A 20,059-nucleotide genomic window follows, 5' to 3' on the forward strand; every position below is an offset into this window, starting at 1 on the left:
ATATGCTGTACATATGACGGCACAGTGGCAGAAGCCCTTGTGCAAAATATTGCTCTGATTACCTGTGCACAGAAAATGCTTTTAGATCTATGCTAAATATGGATGATGCATGTTATTCAAATACACAAGCTAACATTTTTCTTCACAGTAGTTCAGACTGTCTGGATTCTGTAGAATTTATTATTCCATGAATACATTTTCAGTAAAACCGCAAGGCTTCTTGTCACAAGACCTGGGCAGCACAGTGCTGCAACAGTAGAGTGGCTGTCTTACGACGCCAGGGACCTGGGTTCGATCCTGACTACAGGAGCTGCCTGTATGGAGTTGGTATGTTCCCTCATGACCATGTGGGTTTTCTCCCGGTGCTCCGGTTTCCTCCCACATTCCAAAGACATACAGGTTTGTAGGTGAATTGGCTTCTGTAAATTGCCACTTGTGCGTAGGATGCAAAACTGGGATAAAATAGGATTAGTGTCTGGGTGACACTAGTTGGTCGGCGTGGACTCCGTGAGCTGAAAAGCTTATTTCCACGCTGTATTTCTGAACTAAACTTGCTTGCATTTGTATTTCACACATGAATGATCTGCATAAAATGGTAAATCGCACAGAAATTAAGCTAAGTTCCTTATAAGAAGATCCACTTTAAAATGTACTGATGCAATGTGCTTCATATACAAAAACTTCACATTCCAAAAAGAAAATAGTCTCGCAGTTACTGCAATTCTCGTACCTCAAAGTGCTTTGAGATACTTGACTACGAATTGCTTTTGAAGTGTAATCACAGGTGTAGTATAGGAAACAAACCTGCTAGCTTGTTCACTAGCTCCCAAACAGCAAGATGGAATATGATCTGGTCATTTATTTTAGTAATGCATAGCAAGAGATAAATAGATGGCCAGAGCATTGTATAAAATCTTTCCAAAACAAAAGTGATGTGCACTTTTGTATCTACCTGAGACGTAGTCAGGCACTGGTTTAATATCTTCATTTGAGAAGCAGCACTGCCACTTGTGCAGCACTGTCTTAATCCTGTCCTGAGACTGGGGTTACTTTCTGGTCAAATCTTTGGACTTGCAGTTACTTCTAATCTTCTAAGAACATAGAACAATAATAATCCATATTACCTCCATTCTCTACATATTCATGTGCCTATCCAAAAGTTTGTTGTATGCTGCTATTGTATCTGCTTCTCCCACCACGCCCAGCAGCACAATCCAGGAACATGACTTTTAAAATCACTTACCACCACATATCCTTAAAACGTTGCACCTCTCACCTTAAAGCTATACGCTCGAGTCTTTGGAATTTCCATCCTGGGGAAAAGGTTCTGACTGTCTACCCTATTGATCGACAGCTGACATCACGCAATGAAAAGAAGCATCTATTAGTTTCTTCTTTATGTCTACCGAGGACAAAAAAAAAACTGCTCTCTGACTTGCTTCTCCCATTGCATATAATACATCAGTAGCAGAGTTCAACTTGAGCAGAGTCCAGACGTTGTTTTACTACACTGCAGAATGAAAATACCAATGGTTATGAAGATGCAAACAACTAAGTATTTAAAACAAACCTATAATATATCCCTTTAGAATCATAATTGATAAAATTACCTTTACATATGCATAATTCTATTTATAAAAAAGATAACTTAAAATTAATTCTAAATTCCATTAAAACACAAGAAAGCTGGCAGCATCTCAGGCAAGGTTTGTCAGGCAGAAGACTACATTCAGTTACCTCTTGCCACGTTCTTCACAATCCAATGTGTCGGATTCTCAACTATATACTGCCCTCCATAATGTTTGGGACAAAGACCCATCATTTATTTATTTGCCTCTGTACTCCACAATTTGAGATTTGTAATAGAAAAAAAATCACATGTGGTTAAAGTGCACATTGTCAGATTTTACTAAAGGCCATTTTTATACATTTTGGTTACACCATGTAGAAATTACAGCATTGTTTATACATAGTCCCCCCATTTCAGGGCACCATAATGTTTGGGACACAGCAATGTCATGTAAATGCAAGTAGTTATGTTTAGTATTTTGTTGCATATTCTTTGCATGCGGTTCATGGACATCACCAGTTGCTGGGTGTCTTCTCTGGTGATGCTCTGCCAGTCCTGTATTGCAGCCATCTTTAGTAATTCTTGTTTTGGGGGCTCGTCCCCGTCAGTTTTCTCTTCAGCATATAAAAGGCATTCTCAATTGGGTCCAGATCGGGTGATTGACTTGGCCACAAAAGAATTTACCATTTTTTAGCTTTGAAAAACTCCTTTGTTGCATTAGCAGTATGTTTGGGATCATTGTCTTGCTGTAGAATGAACTGCCGACCAATGAGTTTTGAGGCATTTGTTTGAACTTGAGCAGATAGGATGTGTCTATGCACTTCAGAATTCATTATGCTACTACCATCAGCAGTTGTATCATCAATGAAGTGAGCCAGTACCTTCAGCAGCCATACATGCCCAGGCCATAACGCCCCCACCATCACAGATGAGGTGGTATGCTTTGGATCTTGGGCAGTTCCTTCTCTCCTCCATATTTTGCTCTTGCCATCACTCTGATATAAGTTAATCTTCGTCTCATCTGTCCACAAGACCTTATTCCAGAACTGTGGTTGTTCTTTTAAGTACGTCTTGGCAAACTGTAACCTGGCCATCCTCTTTTTGCGGCTAACCAGTGGTTTGCATCTTGCAGTGTAGCCTCTGTATTTCGGTTCATGAAGTCTTCTGCGGACAGTGGTCATTGACAAATCCACACCTGACTCCTGAAGAGTGTTTCTGATCTGTCAAGACAGGTTTTTGGGGATTTTTCTTTATTAGAGAGAGAATTCTTCTGTCATCAGCTGTGAAGGTCTTCCTTGGCCTGCCAGTCCCTTTGCGATTAGTAAGCTCACCAGTGTTCTCTTTCTTCGTAACAATGTTCCAAACAGTTGATTTTGGTAAGCCTGTTTGACTGATGTCTCTAACAGTTTTATACTTGTTTCTCATCTCATAATGGCTTCTTTGACTTTCATTGGCACAACTTTAGTACACATGTTGATAAACAGCAATAAAAGTTTCCAAAGGTGATGGAAAAACTGGAGGAAAGACTAGGTGCTGAGAGCTCTCTTATACCTGCATTAAGGAGGGAATTAAACACACTGGAGCAATTACAAACACCTGTGAAGTTATGTGTCCCAAACATTATGGTGCCCTGAAATGGGGGGGGGGGGGGGGGAGGGGGACTATGTATAAACACAGCTGTAATTTCAGTGAAACCAAAATGTATAAAAATGGCCTTTATTAAAATCTGACCATGTGCACTTTAACCACATGTGATTTTTCTATTACAAATCTCAAATTATGGAGTACAGAAGCAAATAAATAAATGATGGGTCTTTGTCGAAAAAATTATGGAGGGCACTGTATGTTGTCCATACTTTGGAATTGTCCAAAGTATGCATTTTGTCAGAAAAGAATGCCGTAAATCATAATGTTGATATAACTTCAGCCCAGATGACTTGAAATGTGCTCCAGAGTATTTAGGAAGCTACACTTATTTTCTGAATGCTAACTTCTGAAATTTAGAAAATGCACAATCCTACAACTTCAAGTCCTTTCCTGGTTTGTTTTACCAAAATGCTAATCTATCTGAATTAAACACACATGACTGTAGAGGCCAAGTCAATGGATATTTTTTAAGGCATAAATTGACAGATTCTTGATTAGTAAGGGTATCAGGGGTTATGGGGAGAAGGCAGGAGAATGGGCATGAGAGGGAAAGAATAATCAGCCATGATTGAATGGCGCAGTCGACAATGGGCCAATGGCCTAATTTGGCTCCTAGAACTTATGAACACCATTTGTCATTTTCTCAGCCCATTGTCCCAGTTGATTAAGATCCTTTGTAATATTTGTAAGATTCTTAAGACATCGTCAGAACAAGTTTGATTAATTCAGAGTTGTTTCCCTGGACAAAATATTGTGGACCAACCAATGACCAGGATATTTTAACCATGATCAAGTGTAATGAGATCAGATTCATTAACATTCCCATTGCAAAGGATCCTCTCAGTGTTCATAATGTGATAGCATTTCACATCAGTTTAGTCCAAAGAAGGTTTTAATGACTCCCTGTGAAATGTGATCTGTGACTAACAAAATAATTTAAGGATGCTAATGCTTAGCAATTTCTGAAGAATAGTAACAGATTAAACGATGGTGAGGAATTTAGAAACCTATGCAACATTACTGAAAAATTGACAACGAGATTAAGAGCTTCTAAAAGTTAGCTGAAAGGAAGAGAGACAAAACAATAAGCCCTTAAAAACAAGGGAATTCAAAATGGGGAATAAATAATTCCTACTTAAACTCATACTTTATATCTGATTTCAACATATATTGAAACTATACTAGAAATATTGTTAAACAGGGATCAAAAATGAAATAGCTTAAAACAATTAAAATCATTCGGTAAAAACTGGAAATGATAACCCATTTCCTTGGGTGCTCGTGAGTTAACAACAGAGATAACAGAAACTAGTAATTGAAGTCTACAGCATGGAAACAGCCCCGTCAGCCCACCGTGCATGTTGACCATTACCCACCCATTCACCCTAATTCTACATTAATGCCTCTATTTTTATTCTCTCAACATTGCCATCAACACCCCCCCCCCCTGCAAGGAAGAAACCAGATAACATGGTGGAAACACATAGTCACAAGTAGAACATGCAAACTCTACACATACAGCACCAGCGGTTAGAATTGAAAATGGGACTCTGGTGTTTTGAGGCACTGCCTCTACTAAGGAGAGACAATTTTGGTTTTATGAATGAAAAGCTATGTTCGACAACCTCATAAACGTCTTTGAATACATAATTAGCAAGGAAATCAATCCCAAAATAATTTGATGTTACCACTTAAAGGTTTACTGCTCAAGGGGTGTTGTTAGGATTGCTATCAGTTTAATATTGAAAAGGACAAGCTATGTTTCAAAGTTATCCATTTGATACAAGATTAATCCTTAATGTCCTATTTCTCTTGGTTTTAGCCATCTGAATATCAATGTACAAAGGCCAAAACTTGAGTCTGCAAAGACACAAATGCCGGGAGGGAGGCAGCAATACTGATTCTCTGCTGACGTAAAAATAATTGTGAAGTCTCATTGAAGAGCAGGAGCTGGATGAGGGCCATGATGGGATGTTAAAAGTCAGAGACGGATGGAGAGTGAAATGAGTGTAAGGATTCCTGCATTGAACAGAATACCACATTTAAATGGGATCTCATTTAAGATCAGTATGAGATGCTCTTTTCATCATAATTTTGCCAACTCTGAACATCAAGCTCTCTCACATCAATGTCCTTCAGTTACCTACTGCAGGAACTTTTTGCTTGTCATTGACTACCAACTTAACTGCGATTTATCTCTGCTTGACCTTCCTAGCCAGTACTACCAAGAATCACTGCAATCTTTACACAAAGGAAACCATGTCTATCCTCCCCACAAGAACCACCTACGACACCCGTTTTAAGTACAAAATTGGAAGTACTATCTAAGTGTTCAGGGTAATATACTAGTATGGACAGAGAACTGTTAAACCGGCAGAAGAGAAGGAATAAACAGATAATTTTCAAGTTTGCAAGCAACAGCAGTTGAGTGCTTAAGGATCTAGATTGGTGGCCTTGTCTATTTAGTTTACAGTAATAACTTAGATACAAGGACTGAGAGCAAGGTTCCTGAAAATACAAAGACACAAAGAAAGTAAATAGACTACTCAGGCAGGGAACTCTTGCAACAATAAGACAGAGATTTGGTATGACCATTCCTGGAGCTCTGCATAGTCTCTATGTAAGGAAGATCATACTTGCCTACAAGTCCGTGTAGAATATATTCACTGGATTAATTCTTGGGATGTGTCATAAAGATATGAACTGGTACCAAAATGAATGCAGGAACTTTTTACATTATGTCTAAGTTAGTTGGATGAAAGAACCAAACCAGTGGCATTAAATTCGCTGAAGACCCAGATAGATAGGAAAGATAGATACTTTTGTATTCAATTTCCCATGCCATTTCATGAGGAAAGGTTATCATTATATGGTAGGGTAATTGAAAACTAAAGTAGGGAGATTTGATTCAGTTATCTAAGGCATTGGTGAAATTATATCATGGGTATAGCAGTAGTTTAATTATTTCAAGACTTAAATAATTTAGAAAGTTACTGAACTAATACCTGAAATGTGTGGGTTGTGTTATGATAAAGATTGGACATACTAGCTATCAGTCCTCGTATCACTCCTCATCTGTCCGCTGCAGCAGAGTTCATGTGTGACTTTACTGTCTAGCTAAATGATATCTAAGACAAATGATATTTAGAAGGTTGTTATCTCTTGCCCTGACTAGCCTAGTCATATCAACACCTTATTGCAAATATGTGCCATTACTAAATTACAATCTGCAGCGTGCCAGTGTCTGAATTAATGGCTGTGACTGAGTGAAGCATTATGTCAGACTTGAAAGTTTTCTGTGCTCCCCAGTGCACCAGATCTCTTGATATTTCTCCATTTTGACAACCAGGGACATGCTTAAAAATGATTGGACACTTCACTCTACTAGTACATTGAGCGAGTTGTGGAGGGATAGTTTAGTAATCACCAGGATTGGCACTGGTTAGGTGCACCAATCATGCAGAGATAGGATTTTAGGTGCAATTGCGTAGGGTCAAACTGGTGTAAGTTGGTTGTGGACTAGGATTTCAGTGCATGTTTCCAGCTCAATTCCCAGAGTTTACCCAGCTTTCAGAAGCTCAGAAAGGACTATTCAGAGGTGACTTGAAGTGTAATTTGCAAAAGGAGTGAAAAAAATTCCTTAATGTGGCATGTGCTACTAGTATATGGGAATGGAAAACTCAAAAAGTAAGTTGATCCTGATATTTTCAGGAGAATGCCAGGAACTTGGGATCCTTTGCCCATTGAATCATTTAAGAAGTGTGTCTGAGATTTTTTTTAATGTTGACCAGTGTGGAGTTAAAGGAAAGAGACGCGATCAAGCACTTCGAAAGTGTTAGCCCATTGGTAAACATACTTTAATGCTTAAAAATCATAAAATAAAACAAACTGCAGCTTCTGCTCTGTCCAGAAGATTTAAAAGATAATTGATCCAATGCTTCACTTAATAACTTGGGCATATTTGAACTATTGGTTTCCACAGCAAATAAAACTGCACAATTTGTTTTTATTTCAATAAAAATGAAACGAAGGGAAGTCATTTTTTGAATACATCATTCATAACTTTTTGAATAAATGTAAAAATTGCTTAAAGTTTTAATGAATGATTTAAATACAAAGATCGCATCCTTTCAAACTCATCATTGAAGCTCTAATGTTACATTCTGCTTATTTTGTGCGGAACTGATTTATAAAAAAAATCTGGAATGACTGATATTACTGTAAATTAGTTAATGGGATGCAAAATATGAGTACCTCCATTCAGTTCAGAAACTTTAAAAAGAAAACTGTATCACCCTATTAGGAAAGAATAGGTAAATCTTTCTAGTTTTCATGTACGGCTGTTTTTATGTGATTTGATCTGGTTGCTGCACTGTTGTATGAATCCTGTAATGTGAAGGGAATCCATGAAACATGGATTTAATATTCATTGCTCCACATAGCAGAAGGGAAAAGTGTATAGGAGAAACACCAAATCAAATAGTATATGCAGGTCAGCCACAGTGGACAGCAAAACAACATCATCAGACCTAGAAAAAAGAAAAAAAAAGTTTCAAATATTTTGTCTTGCATTTGCTTCTGTATTCAGTTTTATATTGCAACGTTTAAGACAAATTGATTTTAATTTGATATTAAATTGTTCGCCAAATGTGAATATATTAAGATGATTACACAGCTTATTAATGTATATGTGCCATTATAGTTACATTATACCAGTGTTGCAACTCACAATTCAAGGCAACAAGATGTTTGAAAAATTGTGTGCTGCATCTACAACTTGTGGTGTATTACATTATTTGAACAGTACATTATCTGTTCATTCCCAAATTCCCATGTTTGTCATATCCGATTCATCTCAATAGTCCCACAACAGATGTTATTTCATAACTGAAGTGTGGCTATGGGCACACGGGGTCGGTCAGGATCCTCTCGGCAGACAATGCTCATTAGCAAAGAGCTGGCTCCCAGAGTCTCTAAGGCACCATAACCTACCTGGATGTCTCTGATGAATGATATTTTGCAGCCTTGATTTTACAAGCCTGTCATCACTAAGATACTTGACATTCCGAAGGAAGATATGTGGCATGCTTTCTTGCCTGGACTGCCGTCTCTGTGCAGGAAAAGGCTGAATTGACTATCAGCTTCTTTGTCACAGAATCATTGTGACCAGAGGATCTCTGCTATGCCTCCCATATGCTATTTATTGCTTCCGAGCAGTCGTCTAGGCAATGTGGAAATAAATTACTTCATCTTTCTTTTCTTTTCAAAGGGAAGCAGGTAGCATTCTGTGTGCTGGGATTTGGCAAAAATCATGGCTTCTCATAAATGGAGGCAGCAATTGAAAACAAATATATTTGCATAAGGGATTCATGAAGAAATTAGATCTTTTGATCAATAGGAATATCCAGCACAGCTTTTTTGTGTAATTATCAAAAGAATTTCCTCAAGGCGATGGTTCCTGGAAGCACATTTTACTGAAGGAGACAACACTGCTGAGCAGTTTTAGCAGCTGATAGGTGAATCCCAAGGGACTCGAACTACCCCAACTTTTGTGGCTCCTCACATCAGTGCTCTTTCTAATCACACCAGCTGAATGCAAATCCAAAAGGGAACCATGCAGATAACAAGTTAGCATTGAAAATGCCATTGGTTTTCTGAAGATGGGACTTAATTGTCTGCATCAGACAGAGAGACCCTGTATTACAAATCAAACAAATGTGGAGACTTCATTATCACATACTGCACTCTCCAAAATCTAGCAAACTGAAGACAAGCTGATGCTAGAGGAAGAGTATCTGAAGGGACATGCTGCAGGTGGTCCACAGCTCTAGACTACAGGAGGATGCATGGTAACCATAACCTTTGAGCTAGGTTTTAAGTCTTTGACTTCAAACACTTTCTTCCTTCGACAGCCAAAGGCTGAAATTTGTTAAATGTGTCTTTGCTGAGAGGGATCTACAGAGTTGTGTGAAATGGTCTGTGTTTTCCAGGATCTTGTAGTGGATCTTTTATTATTGGGGATTGATTTTGTGCAGTAGCCACAGGCTGGTAGAGTACCTTTGGTTTACAGATGTTTAATGTACTGCTATGCTTGAGCAAGCAGTTCAATATTTGATGGTACTCCACGCTGGTTTACAGAGTTCCCAGAGGAAACCAACATGGTCATAGGGAGAATGTGCAAACTGCATACAGAGCTACTCACTGCAGCTACGAGGCAGTGGCTCTGCAACTAGGGCAACTCTTTTGTTACTGGGAGGCGGTGGGTTAGGAAAATCCTGGCAATTAGTCTACCTGTGGCAGACAACAGGGAAGTAAATGTTATTACCACAATCAGAATTGACTCCTTTATTAAGGTAGTCATAATAAATGTGTCTCTAACTTGTCAGAGATTAATCTGTCAATTTGTTTCTTAATCTCCTTGGTCATATCTTAGAAGCACGGCAGAGTTACCACCTGCTCGTTGTTTATCAGTTGACATATGGTCTTTTCAACTTATTGGTCTGAGATGGTAGTAAGTCTACACACAATAGTGTGTAGCAAGTTGGAGTCAAGAATACTTGGATCAGGAACAGAATTTCAGGACAATTCTTCAAAGAATGCCTTCCAGCAAGAATTGACTATTGCCGATAAACTTTACCCAATGTCAGCTCTACGCAGAATGAGTCTTGATCCATGGATGGACTTGACAGTACTGAAGAATCAACACATTGTTTTTCACCAAGTAATTAGATCTCTTGTGCTCTTTCCATCAATCACCTGTTTTTTTTAGATAGTTCTGCAGGTAGATTTGGGAGGAAAGCTTGTTCTGTAGCAAATAATTAGTACTAGTTTGAGGCCTGATATCATGTTATGGTCAGTAAGTCAGCAGATAGTGTATTTTATAAGAACTGACAGTGCCTTGGGAGAACTTAGTGTATGAGGCTTATGAAAGGAAAAAGCTTAGATATGTAGAGTTGGCAGCAGAAGTTGAGCAGCAAGGATTGAGCGCAAGAGTACGTTTGGTGGAGGTGGCTTGTAGAGGTTTTGTAGCGAGATCGACCACATCGCTATTTGGAGAGCTAGGAATTTGTGGAGTTTTAATGATGTTTCCTGCTTGATAAACCAAGGAGTCGCTTCACGGATGCTGATTAATATATGAACTGCAGGGTAGCTAAGGGACCCCCCCCCCCCCCCACACACATTCTTAGTCACGTGTGTGACCAAAAACGTGAAAAATTGTGGAATACATTTCTTCTAATTCTGAAAGCATTACAGGTATATTGTTTTGTACTGTATATATGACTTATATATGTCGAAGTGTATCAAGTGAAATTTTTATGTTATGCTGAGTTTGTTTAGGGTCAGAGGTCAAAAATGACTGGTCACATGTGACAAACCACAAACCGGCTACAGGGTGTTGGGCGCCCAAGGCTCATCGATGCGCGAGGGCAGCGAAGGCTATCCCATCTGGTCCGAACCGACAGAAGGTCTACTATGGCACAAGTCACAGAAAACTTTAATGGTGGTCACGGGAGGAATGTGTCACAATACACAGCGCATCGCACCCTGCTGCGTATGGGGTTGCACATGGAGGACCAACAGCATATTAGACAGGTGGTCATAATGTTTTGGCTCATCAGGTGATAATGTTTTGGCTGATGCTAGTATTTGCTACTATTGTTTTAGAGCCAGGCTGATGGAGATAGAACTGTGGATTAAATCGTGGTCGGCCGCATAATCATTCAACCTGTCACAGTACGAGTAATACGGACATGCTTGCTGTCCTTGCCCACGGATAATGACATTATCGAACATGCTGGTACCTGGATTGAGGCTATTGCCATTAGATCTTCTCTTTGTCCCTTTGATGAAGCAGGGGTGTTGGTTACAAAAGACGTCCCAAGCATTTCCTCAGAATTAATTTTTACCCAATCACTTCTTTCTAATCATACCTTATCAGAGTTTGTCTTTTCTGACCCGGGCACTAAAACTGCTCAAGAGGATCTGTTTCTCCCCATTATGTATGCACCAAAGTTTTCTCACGGTCAGAATAAAAATCTTTCCCCATTTATAATTTCCAAGGTTGGAGCATATGTGTTCATGATCAGACTGTGTGGGTTCAGAATTAAAACAAGATGGGGTCAAGAATTTTCAACTCATTATATCTGATGAGCCGCTAAGGCACACATAATGATGAATCCCACCCTCTTCTGGTGTGCACTTCCAGGAGGAAATGCACCTACCATATTGTTCTTTCGGCTAGTTATCTGTTGCACCTCAGTCGGGGCAGCAAAGTCAACATTAGAATGTCCCAGTACCCGGGCTATAAAAACAGTGATATATGGGCCTGCCACTGTTTGGTGTTGTCCACAAGAGTTCTGCTGTTCTCCAATATTTCTGGGAGGCTTTCTGAGCCTTCCATGTTGAGGATGGAGATAAAATATTTATTTATAGTGTTGATCTAAGGAGGTAGAAATTGATCATTTGAGTATTTCTGCACAATATAGTTACAATTGCTTTAGCCTTTTACTTTTATATTCACATGCTGGGTCCTGCATGGTCATGTTCTTTTCTAATTCACAAGTGCATGCTCACTTTTCTCAGTGGCTTTTCAGAAAGGGTAGACATAAAAGCAATATTCAATGCAGAAGACAAATTTTCTGCTTTCTTATCAAATAGAACAGAAACAGGGTCTTCGGCACACTATGTCTATGCCCACCACCAACTACCTAGCTATACTAATCCCATTTAGCAACACTTGGTGCACAGCCTATTTATTATGCCTTGTCGAGGCAAGTGCTCATTCAGATGCTTCTAAATGTTGTTAGTAGCTGCCTCCTTCACCTTCTCAGGCAATGTTCTAGATTGCAATGAGCCTCTGGGTCTCCTTTGAATATCTTCTACACCTCTTTTTCTTCACCTCTGGTCTTAGACATCTCTGCCAGAGGGGAGGCTTCTTACCATCTACCCTAACCATGACTTTCCTAATTTTGACACTTCTATCAGTATCCTCTGCTTCAATGAAATAAACAAACCCATGTACTCACACCTCAGAAACATTGAATCCCGGGCAACATCCCAGTGAATCTCCTTCTGCACTATATCCAGTGCAATCTACCACTTCCTATAGTGTGGCAACGGAACACTCTCTCCTCTTAATCTCCATGTCCCAAGTCCTGGCAAAAAAAGCAAGCATACTATGTGCTTCACCACATTATCTAACTGTGCTGCCATCTCTTTAGACATACTCATCCCTTTGTTTTCCAAACTGCCTATGACCCAACAATTCATGGTGCTTGTCTCATATTAAACACCCCAAAATACATAATCTTATACTGACCAGGATTACATTCCATCTGTCATTGTCCTACACCTGCCAATTATCAAAATCTTTCTGTAGCCGAAGACTAGTTTCCTCACTATCAGCACCACCCCCAATTTCCAGGTCACCTGCAAACAGATTCATACTTCCTATATTCATATCTAAGTCGTTAATATAACAAACAGGAAACATCCCAGCACTGATCCCTGTGGTACACCATTGATCACAGACTTCCAATCGCAACAGCACTCATCCACGATCTCACACTGTCAATTTTTGATCTAATTTCACAACTAGTCTTGGGCTCCAAATTTTGGATCAGCCTTTCACGTGGGGCCTTGCCAAAGGCCATACTGAAGTCCGTGTCAACCACTATCTATATATACTGTCCTCGTCAATATATTTGTTACCTCTTCAAAAAACGTAGTCAGCCATGATATTCCACCATCACACCTGTAGTGCCTATCCCTGAGCAACTCCTACCTTTCTAAGGGCTGTTTAGAACTATCCCTCGGGTTTTATTTCTTCCAGACATTTCTCTACCACTGACATTAGACTCACTGGCATATAATTACCTGACTTATCCCTGTTGCCCTTCTTGAATAAAGCTACCACATTTGCTGTCTTCCAGTCTTCTGGCACCTCACCTGCAGCCAGAGAAGAATTAAATATCTCCGTCAGGGCTCCAGGAATCTCCTTTTACTTTGCATTATAGCCTGGAATACATTTCATGAGATGCTGGAAATTATACACCTTTATGGTCGCTAAAACATCTAACACAACCTCCTTTTTAATTTTAACAACTTCTAGAATTTCAATATCCCATTTGAAATCTCCAACTAGAATGTCTTTCCTGTTGAATGCGAAAGGAAATTATTAAGACCGCAACCACATCTCATTTCAAGCAGATTACCGCCTGGTCGCTCTTTCTCCAATTACCCTCGTGCTCTTTATCTACATAAAATGCTGTGGGATTTTCTTTACTCTAGTGATACTGAATAACCCCTCTTTACCCTCTTGTTTTTTTTCTATTGTAAGCAACCTCCTACATTCTCTACTGCTCAGATGGTCTTTTCTGCTTTTAGTACCATATGCTTTTTTTCTCTTTATCAAATCTCAGGGATCAGTGCTATGCCCATTAATGTTTGTCATTTATATCAACAATTTGGATGAGAATGTACAAGGCATGATTAGTAATCAGATGACATTAAAATGGGTAGTATCGTAGACAGCGAAGATGGTTATCAAGAACTACAGTGGGATCTTGATCACCTGGATAAGTAGGTCAAGGAATGGCTAATGGAGTTTAATTCAGTTAAGTGTGACATGTTGCATTTTGGGAAGACAAACCAGGATAGGCACTATATAGTGAATGGTAGTGCCTTGACAAGTTTCGTACATCAGATGGATCTAGGAGTACAATCACATAGTTCCTTTAAAATGGCATCATAGGTAGTTAGGGTGGTGGATGCACTCTGGTCTTCAGTCTGGGAATTGAGTATTCTTTTTGTGCACAACCCGCAGGCATTGCCACTTTCATTTCACTGCACATCGAGTATGTGTATGTGACAAATAAATTTGACTTGACTTGAAGTTGGGATGTTTTATTATGTTAGTGAAGCTGAACTTCGAGCACTGTGTTCAGTTTTGGTCACCCTGCTATAGGAAAAAAATCTTTAAGCTGAAAACAGCACAAAGAAGATTTGAGGATGTTACCAGGACTTGAGGGCCTGAGCTGTAGGGCAGTGTACCAGCTGTGAGATGGAACTAGAGCTGGTTCATTATGTCTTTTGCATTTGCCTTCATTTCTATTTCTCCAACCTTGCAGCAGAAATATACCTAAACTTTAATTAGATAAATCCAAGAATAAATAACTAATATGCTTTATTTTTCAGATAGCCGATGAGCATACGAAATAACAATTATCTTTTGAGGGAGGTACCCACACAGGAATGGCTGGCACACACATTGAGCAGAAAGGTGCAACAAAATCTAGTGTTAGCAGCAGTGGTGAGGGCAAAAGTTACCAGCGCACCACTTTGCTGAAACCAGCAGTAGAGCTGCAGGTGACATCACAGTTCAGTAAATAATGAAAGGCAGTGTAGGTAGGTAATTAGCAGGTAGTGCCAGTGAGGGCTTTTATAACTTCTTTAGTTTATTAGGTTAAGATGACAATAACAAGGAATCAGTATTCTTTAATGAAGAAGGGAAATATGGAACCTAATTCAAGGGTATTTCTTCAAATTGGATTACATTTTCCAAATTAACAGAATGGCAGGGAAATCAGTCTTCGTTGTAGAGTGTACAGCATATGGGAATCCTAAGATGCGTGCTGTGGTCTGGATGACCACTTCTACAGATTATCAACTTGAGCATTAGATTTTGGAACTTCAGCACCCATAGGAGGCACTAGGATGCATCTACAGGATTGAGAGTAGCATCGATAGCATGCTTTTACTGGCAGCATTACAAAATTCAGATAATTAGGAATGGGTGAACACAGATAAAGGGAGACAGGTGGGCACTTTGAGGAACCAACAAGAGCATCTCACTCCAGAATTGTTTTTCCATGTCAGAAAATGGTGGGGGCGAATGTTCCTCTGGGGAGTGCAGCCGTAATTCAGTTCACAATAATGTTGGTGTTCAGCTACAGAAGTGGGAGGAGAAATTGTCCCAGAGAAATGAATATTGGTGGGGTACATAATTGTGAGAGAAATGGATATTTGCAGATGTAGACAGGACTCTAGGATGGTGAGTTGCCTCTCAATTTCAAATAATAAGACACAGCCTGGCAAAAGTGAAATAGCAGCAGCCAGTTGCAAGTTAAAGGAAACAAGTTGGAGATATTCAAAAATGAAATAATGAGAGTTCAGGGCTAGCATATTTCCACCATGGTAAAGGGTAAGATCAACAATTCTAATGAACATTGATGCCAAGGGACAGAGATTTAAAAAAGAAAAAAAAATAGGAAGATTATGACACGTTTAGAGAATTGAAAATAGACGAGGGACTAGAGGAGTATAGAATATAGAAGAGATTACTTTAAAAAAAGTAATTAGGAAGGTGAAGGGGGGCACAAAATGGCACTGCTGGGTAAGACTAAGGAAAATCCCAAAATATTTCATTAGTTATACTGAGGATACATGGGTAAAGAGTAGGACCCATAACAGATCAAAGTAACAGTCTCTGTGCAGAGTTAAGAATGTAAATGAGGTCTTCAATGAATGATGGCTATCTGTATTCACAAATGGACCGGACAACAGTTGGCAAAATCAATGAAGGGGATGGTCAGAAAAAACTGCCCTCGCCAAGGAGGAGGCATTATATGTTGTGGCAGGCTTAAAGATTTTTCAAAATCTTCAGGGTTTCCCTCAGCTCATTATATTTCTCCATTTCAACACCATGCCAAGCAATTTTTTTTATCACCTCTTCAAAATATTAAGTTTCACATTAATCACTAGTGACCCAACAGTTCTACCACTTCTCTCTGTCGTCAAACTACATGACTAATAAACAACTATCGATTATCTAAAATTTCTTTTAATTAACCATTGGAAAAGTCAAAATTATTAGTCTTGAAATCTGAGGCTAACATTGTACGAGAATGGTGAAATACTGAGTGCCAGTGTTTATTAAACATCAGACATTGAAATAGTTACAGCTTGTTAGCAGAGACCAGAGAACAGTTATGAGAAATCGGGTCACTGAAGTATCACAATGTGCTCCAGCTGAATAAACCCAAGCAATTAGATCATTGGCAGAAATGACATGAGGCACTGGAATAGGGTGGCTGGGGTAGGGCGGAGGTTTGTTGAAGACAATACCGGCACTTGGGTTGTCAGTCAATGTGGATCAATGACAACTGTGAATGTGGTGGGGAGTAAGGGAGGAGGTCTGTTAAAATTGTGTAGCGCAGCAGGAAAAACACGTGAAAATTTTAGTGGTGTGCTTCAGGCAAAATGGGATACTGAGGTTAGATTCACAGACAACATAGAAGTCAAGGCAAGAAGTTAGGGGAGTTCTTAATTACGGAACAGCAATTGATTGAATAGTTTGACATAAAATAATGAGAATAATCTGTTCATGCAGTGGAAGAAACCTTTCACTGGTAAATGGCCAGTGCGCTTCTCTGGTGGCCTGCCTTAAAATTACAACTTATATGGACATCAAATTTATGACAATAAGGGAAACCACTTCTGTAATAATACCATAACATTCTTCATATCAAAATTACACGTTGGCTATTTTTGTACTTAAATCAATTACATTACATTAAACTGAAAATGCATACTATCCAAGTAAATATAGCCTGTTAATTGAGAATTTTACACACCTCCGATGTACACAGTTTTTTTCCAAAGCTGTGTTTCCAAGATCCTGTCATGGGGATAATTGCCTTGGTCAGTCATGAAGAGGATCATCACCACTGCAGCCACATGCAGGAAGAAACAATTCCCTCCAGTCAAGACAAAGGTAGAGGATAGGACAACTGAAGCATAAGGACAGGGAAGGCCACGGTAGACGAATGAAATTCCTAAAAGGAAAACATTAGCAAAATACCGTATTATTTTGAAATTCACAGAATGGCCAGAATTTTGGAGAAATACAAAATGCTGGAGTAACTCAACAGGTTATGCAGCATCTCTGGAGAAAATGGATAGGTGCTGTTTCTGGTCGGGACCCTTTAACTATTTAAGGAAAAGCAAAATATGTGCTCTATAAAATAGCATTTGCAAGAGTAGAAATGATAAACATTAAAACGACGGGCATAAAAGCCCTCCCTGTTTGTTTTAGAAATATAGATATTTTATTCTATTTCACCTTCTAACTGGATTTTTTTGTACTATGGGTTGCAAGGTAAAGAAGGTTAAGGTTAAGTTTTGTACTATGGGTTGCCACCCATACTATTTGTTTTTGTCAGAAGCTTGTAAGTGTGCATGCAATATTCCTTCTAAGACCGATGCCCAGGTTTACCACTACTATCTAGAGATTAAGACTGCTAAGTGGAAGGTTAAAAAGAATTGCACTATAACAGTGGCATAAAAAAAATACTGGCTTGATCCCAGTGGACATCCTTCACACCTTGCACTCACCCTGGACATTTACTCCACTGTTGTCCTTACTTTGAGAGCATGGCCTTTCGGGCTATGAATGGTTATAAAGCCACCAGCAGCAAAAAAGGCTCTGAACCAGGATCATTCAGATGTCTTCTGAGAGCTCATGACGTAAAAGGTTTTAAAAAAAAACTTTTTCTAAATGGCTATGGTTCCCAGGTTCACCAGGTTAATTCACGGGATGGCAGGACTGACATATGATGAAAGAATGGATCGACTGGGCTTACATTCACTGGAATTTAGAAGGATGAGAGGGGATCTTTTGAAACATTTAAAATTAAGGGATTGGACAGGCTAGTTACAGGAAAAATGTTCCCCATGTTAGGGGAATCCAGAACCAGGGGTCACACTTTAAGAAAAATGGGTAGGCCATTTAGGACTGAGATGAGGAAAAACCTTTTCACCCAGTGGAGGGTGTGACTGCTAGTGAGGCAGGCAGGGGAACAGAGGTGAGGACTGAGTTAGAGGACTGTAGGAAGAATGAGCAACCTAACCAGGGCACTGTGATTCAGGGGGCCATTCGAGAGGGAACAGGGAAGAAAAATTTAGTTGCCATCGGGGTTACTATAGTTAGGGACATTGACACTGGTCTCTGTCGTGAGGATCGAGAGTCCCGAAGGCTGTGTTGCCTGTCTGGTGCCTGGGTTCAGGACATCTCGTCTGATCTGCAGAGGAACTTGGGACGGGAAAGATCCGGTCATCATGGTCCATGTGGGTACCAATGACGTAGGTAGAACGAGGAAAGAGGTTCTGCTAAAGGAATTTGAGCAGCTAGGTACCAAATTGAAAAGCAGAACCAAGAAGGTAATAATCTCTGGATTGCTACCTGAGCCGCTTGCAAATTGGCATAGGGCTGAGAGGATAAGAGAGTTGAACGCGTGGCTCAAAGACTGGCGTGGAAGAAGTGGTTTTGAATTTGTGGGACATTGGCACCAGTATTGGGAAAGGAGGGAACTGTTCCGATGGGACGGACTTCCCTTGAACCAGACTCCTGGCAAACCGTATAACTAGGGCTGTAGATAGAGTTTTAAACTAAATAATAGGGGGTGGGGGGGTCAGCAAATTGGAGGTGTAAGGGTGGAGTTAAAGGGAGAGAGAGAGTGCAGGAAATGTTACAGAAATCTCCCAAATTAATGGGGCGGAAAGTTCAAGAAGGGGTAAGGTCGGGTAAAATTGGGAATGGTAAGCGAAGGGAGGTGAATACCGAATTAAAGATGTTGTATTTGAATGTGTGGAGTATAAGAAATAAAGTGGATGAACTTACAGCACAGTTAGAGATTGGTAGGAATGATGCTGTGGGAATTACAGAGACATGGCTGCAAGAGGATCGGAGCTGGGAGCTGAATATTCAGGGTGAAACGTCATATCGGAATGACAGGAAGATGGGCAGAGGGGGGTAGGGTAGTGCAGTTGGTTAGGAATGAAATTCAGTCCTTAGCGAGGACTAGTAGCAAAATTGTGGATAGAGCTGAGAAATTATAAAGGTAAAAAAACCCTAATGGGAGTTATTTACAGGCCCCCAAACAATAGCCATGATATAGGGTACAAGTTACATCAGGAGATAAAATTAGCATGCAAAAAAGGCATTGCTATGGTGGTCATGGGGGGGATTTCAATATGCAGGTAGACTGGGAAAATCAGGTTGGTACTGGACCCCAAGAAAGGGAATTTTAGAGTGCCTCCGAGATGGATTCTTAGAGCAGCTTGTAATGGAGCCTACCAGAAAAAAAGCCAATTTTGGATTTAGTGTTATGCAATGAACCGGATTTGATAAGGGAACTCAAGGTAAAGGAACCATTAGGAGGTAGCGACCACAATATGATAAGTTTTAATCTGCAATTTGAGAGGGAGAAGGTGATATCAGATGTGTTGGTATTGCAGCTGGGCAAAGGGGACTACAGAGGCATGAGAGAGGAGCTGGTCAAAGTTGACTGGAATGGGACCCTAGCAGGGATGACGGTGGAACAGCAATGGTAGGAATTTCTGGGAATAATCCGGAAGATGCAGGATCTTTTCATTCCAAGGAGGAAGATTCTTGGGGGAAGAGGCGACCGTGGCTGACAAGGGAAGTCATGGACAGTATAAAACCAAAAGAGAAGGCGTATAACATAGCAAAGATTAGTGGGAAGCCAGAGGATTGGGAAACTTTTAAAGAACAATAGAGGGTAACTAAAAAGACAATATGGGGAGAAAAGATGAAATACGAAGGTAAACAGGCCAATAATATAAAAGAGGATAGCAAATGTTTCTTCAGTTATATAAAGAACAAGAAAGGGTGGGCATTGGACCACTGGAGAATGATGCAGAAGAAGTGATAAAGGGCAATAAAGAAATGGCAGAGGAGTTGAATAACTTTTTTGCATTAGTCTTCACAGTGGAAGACACCAGCAATGTGCCTGAAATTCAAGAGTCAGGGGGTGGAAGTTA

At 39.9% G+C, this 20,059-nt stretch overlaps 1 protein-coding gene across 13 annotated transcripts in view; it reads right to left on the bottom strand.

The window, feature by feature from the left end:
- Positions 1-1,872: 1,872 nt before the first annotated feature.
- Positions 1,873-20,059, bottom strand: part of tmem269 (transmembrane protein 269) — a 78,571-nt gene continuing 60,384 nt past the window's right edge. For 10 of the 13 annotated variants that reach the window (XM_078425656.1, XM_078425655.1, XM_078425669.1 and 7 more), the window contains 3 exons: positions 16,852-17,052; positions 13,094-13,165; positions 1,873-7,746 (listed from right to left, as the gene is read on the bottom strand). In XM_078425656.1, the coding sequence (XP_078281782.1) occupies positions 7,637-7,746; positions 13,094-13,165; positions 16,852-17,052 (383 nt within the window). In that variant the 3' untranslated portion in view covers positions 1,873-7,636. The remainder of the gene's footprint in view (positions 7,747-13,093; positions 13,166-16,851; positions 17,053-20,059) is intronic. The other 3 variants (XM_078425658.1, XM_078425657.1, XM_078425660.1) reach the window with 2 other exon arrangements.

Source organism: Rhinoraja longicauda, chromosome 30 (genome assembly GCF_053455715.1).
Source record: "Rhinoraja longicauda isolate Sanriku21f chromosome 30, sRhiLon1.1, whole genome shotgun sequence".
NCBI classification, from domain to species: domain Eukaryota; kingdom Metazoa; phylum Chordata; class Chondrichthyes; order Rajiformes; family Arhynchobatidae; genus Rhinoraja; species Rhinoraja longicauda.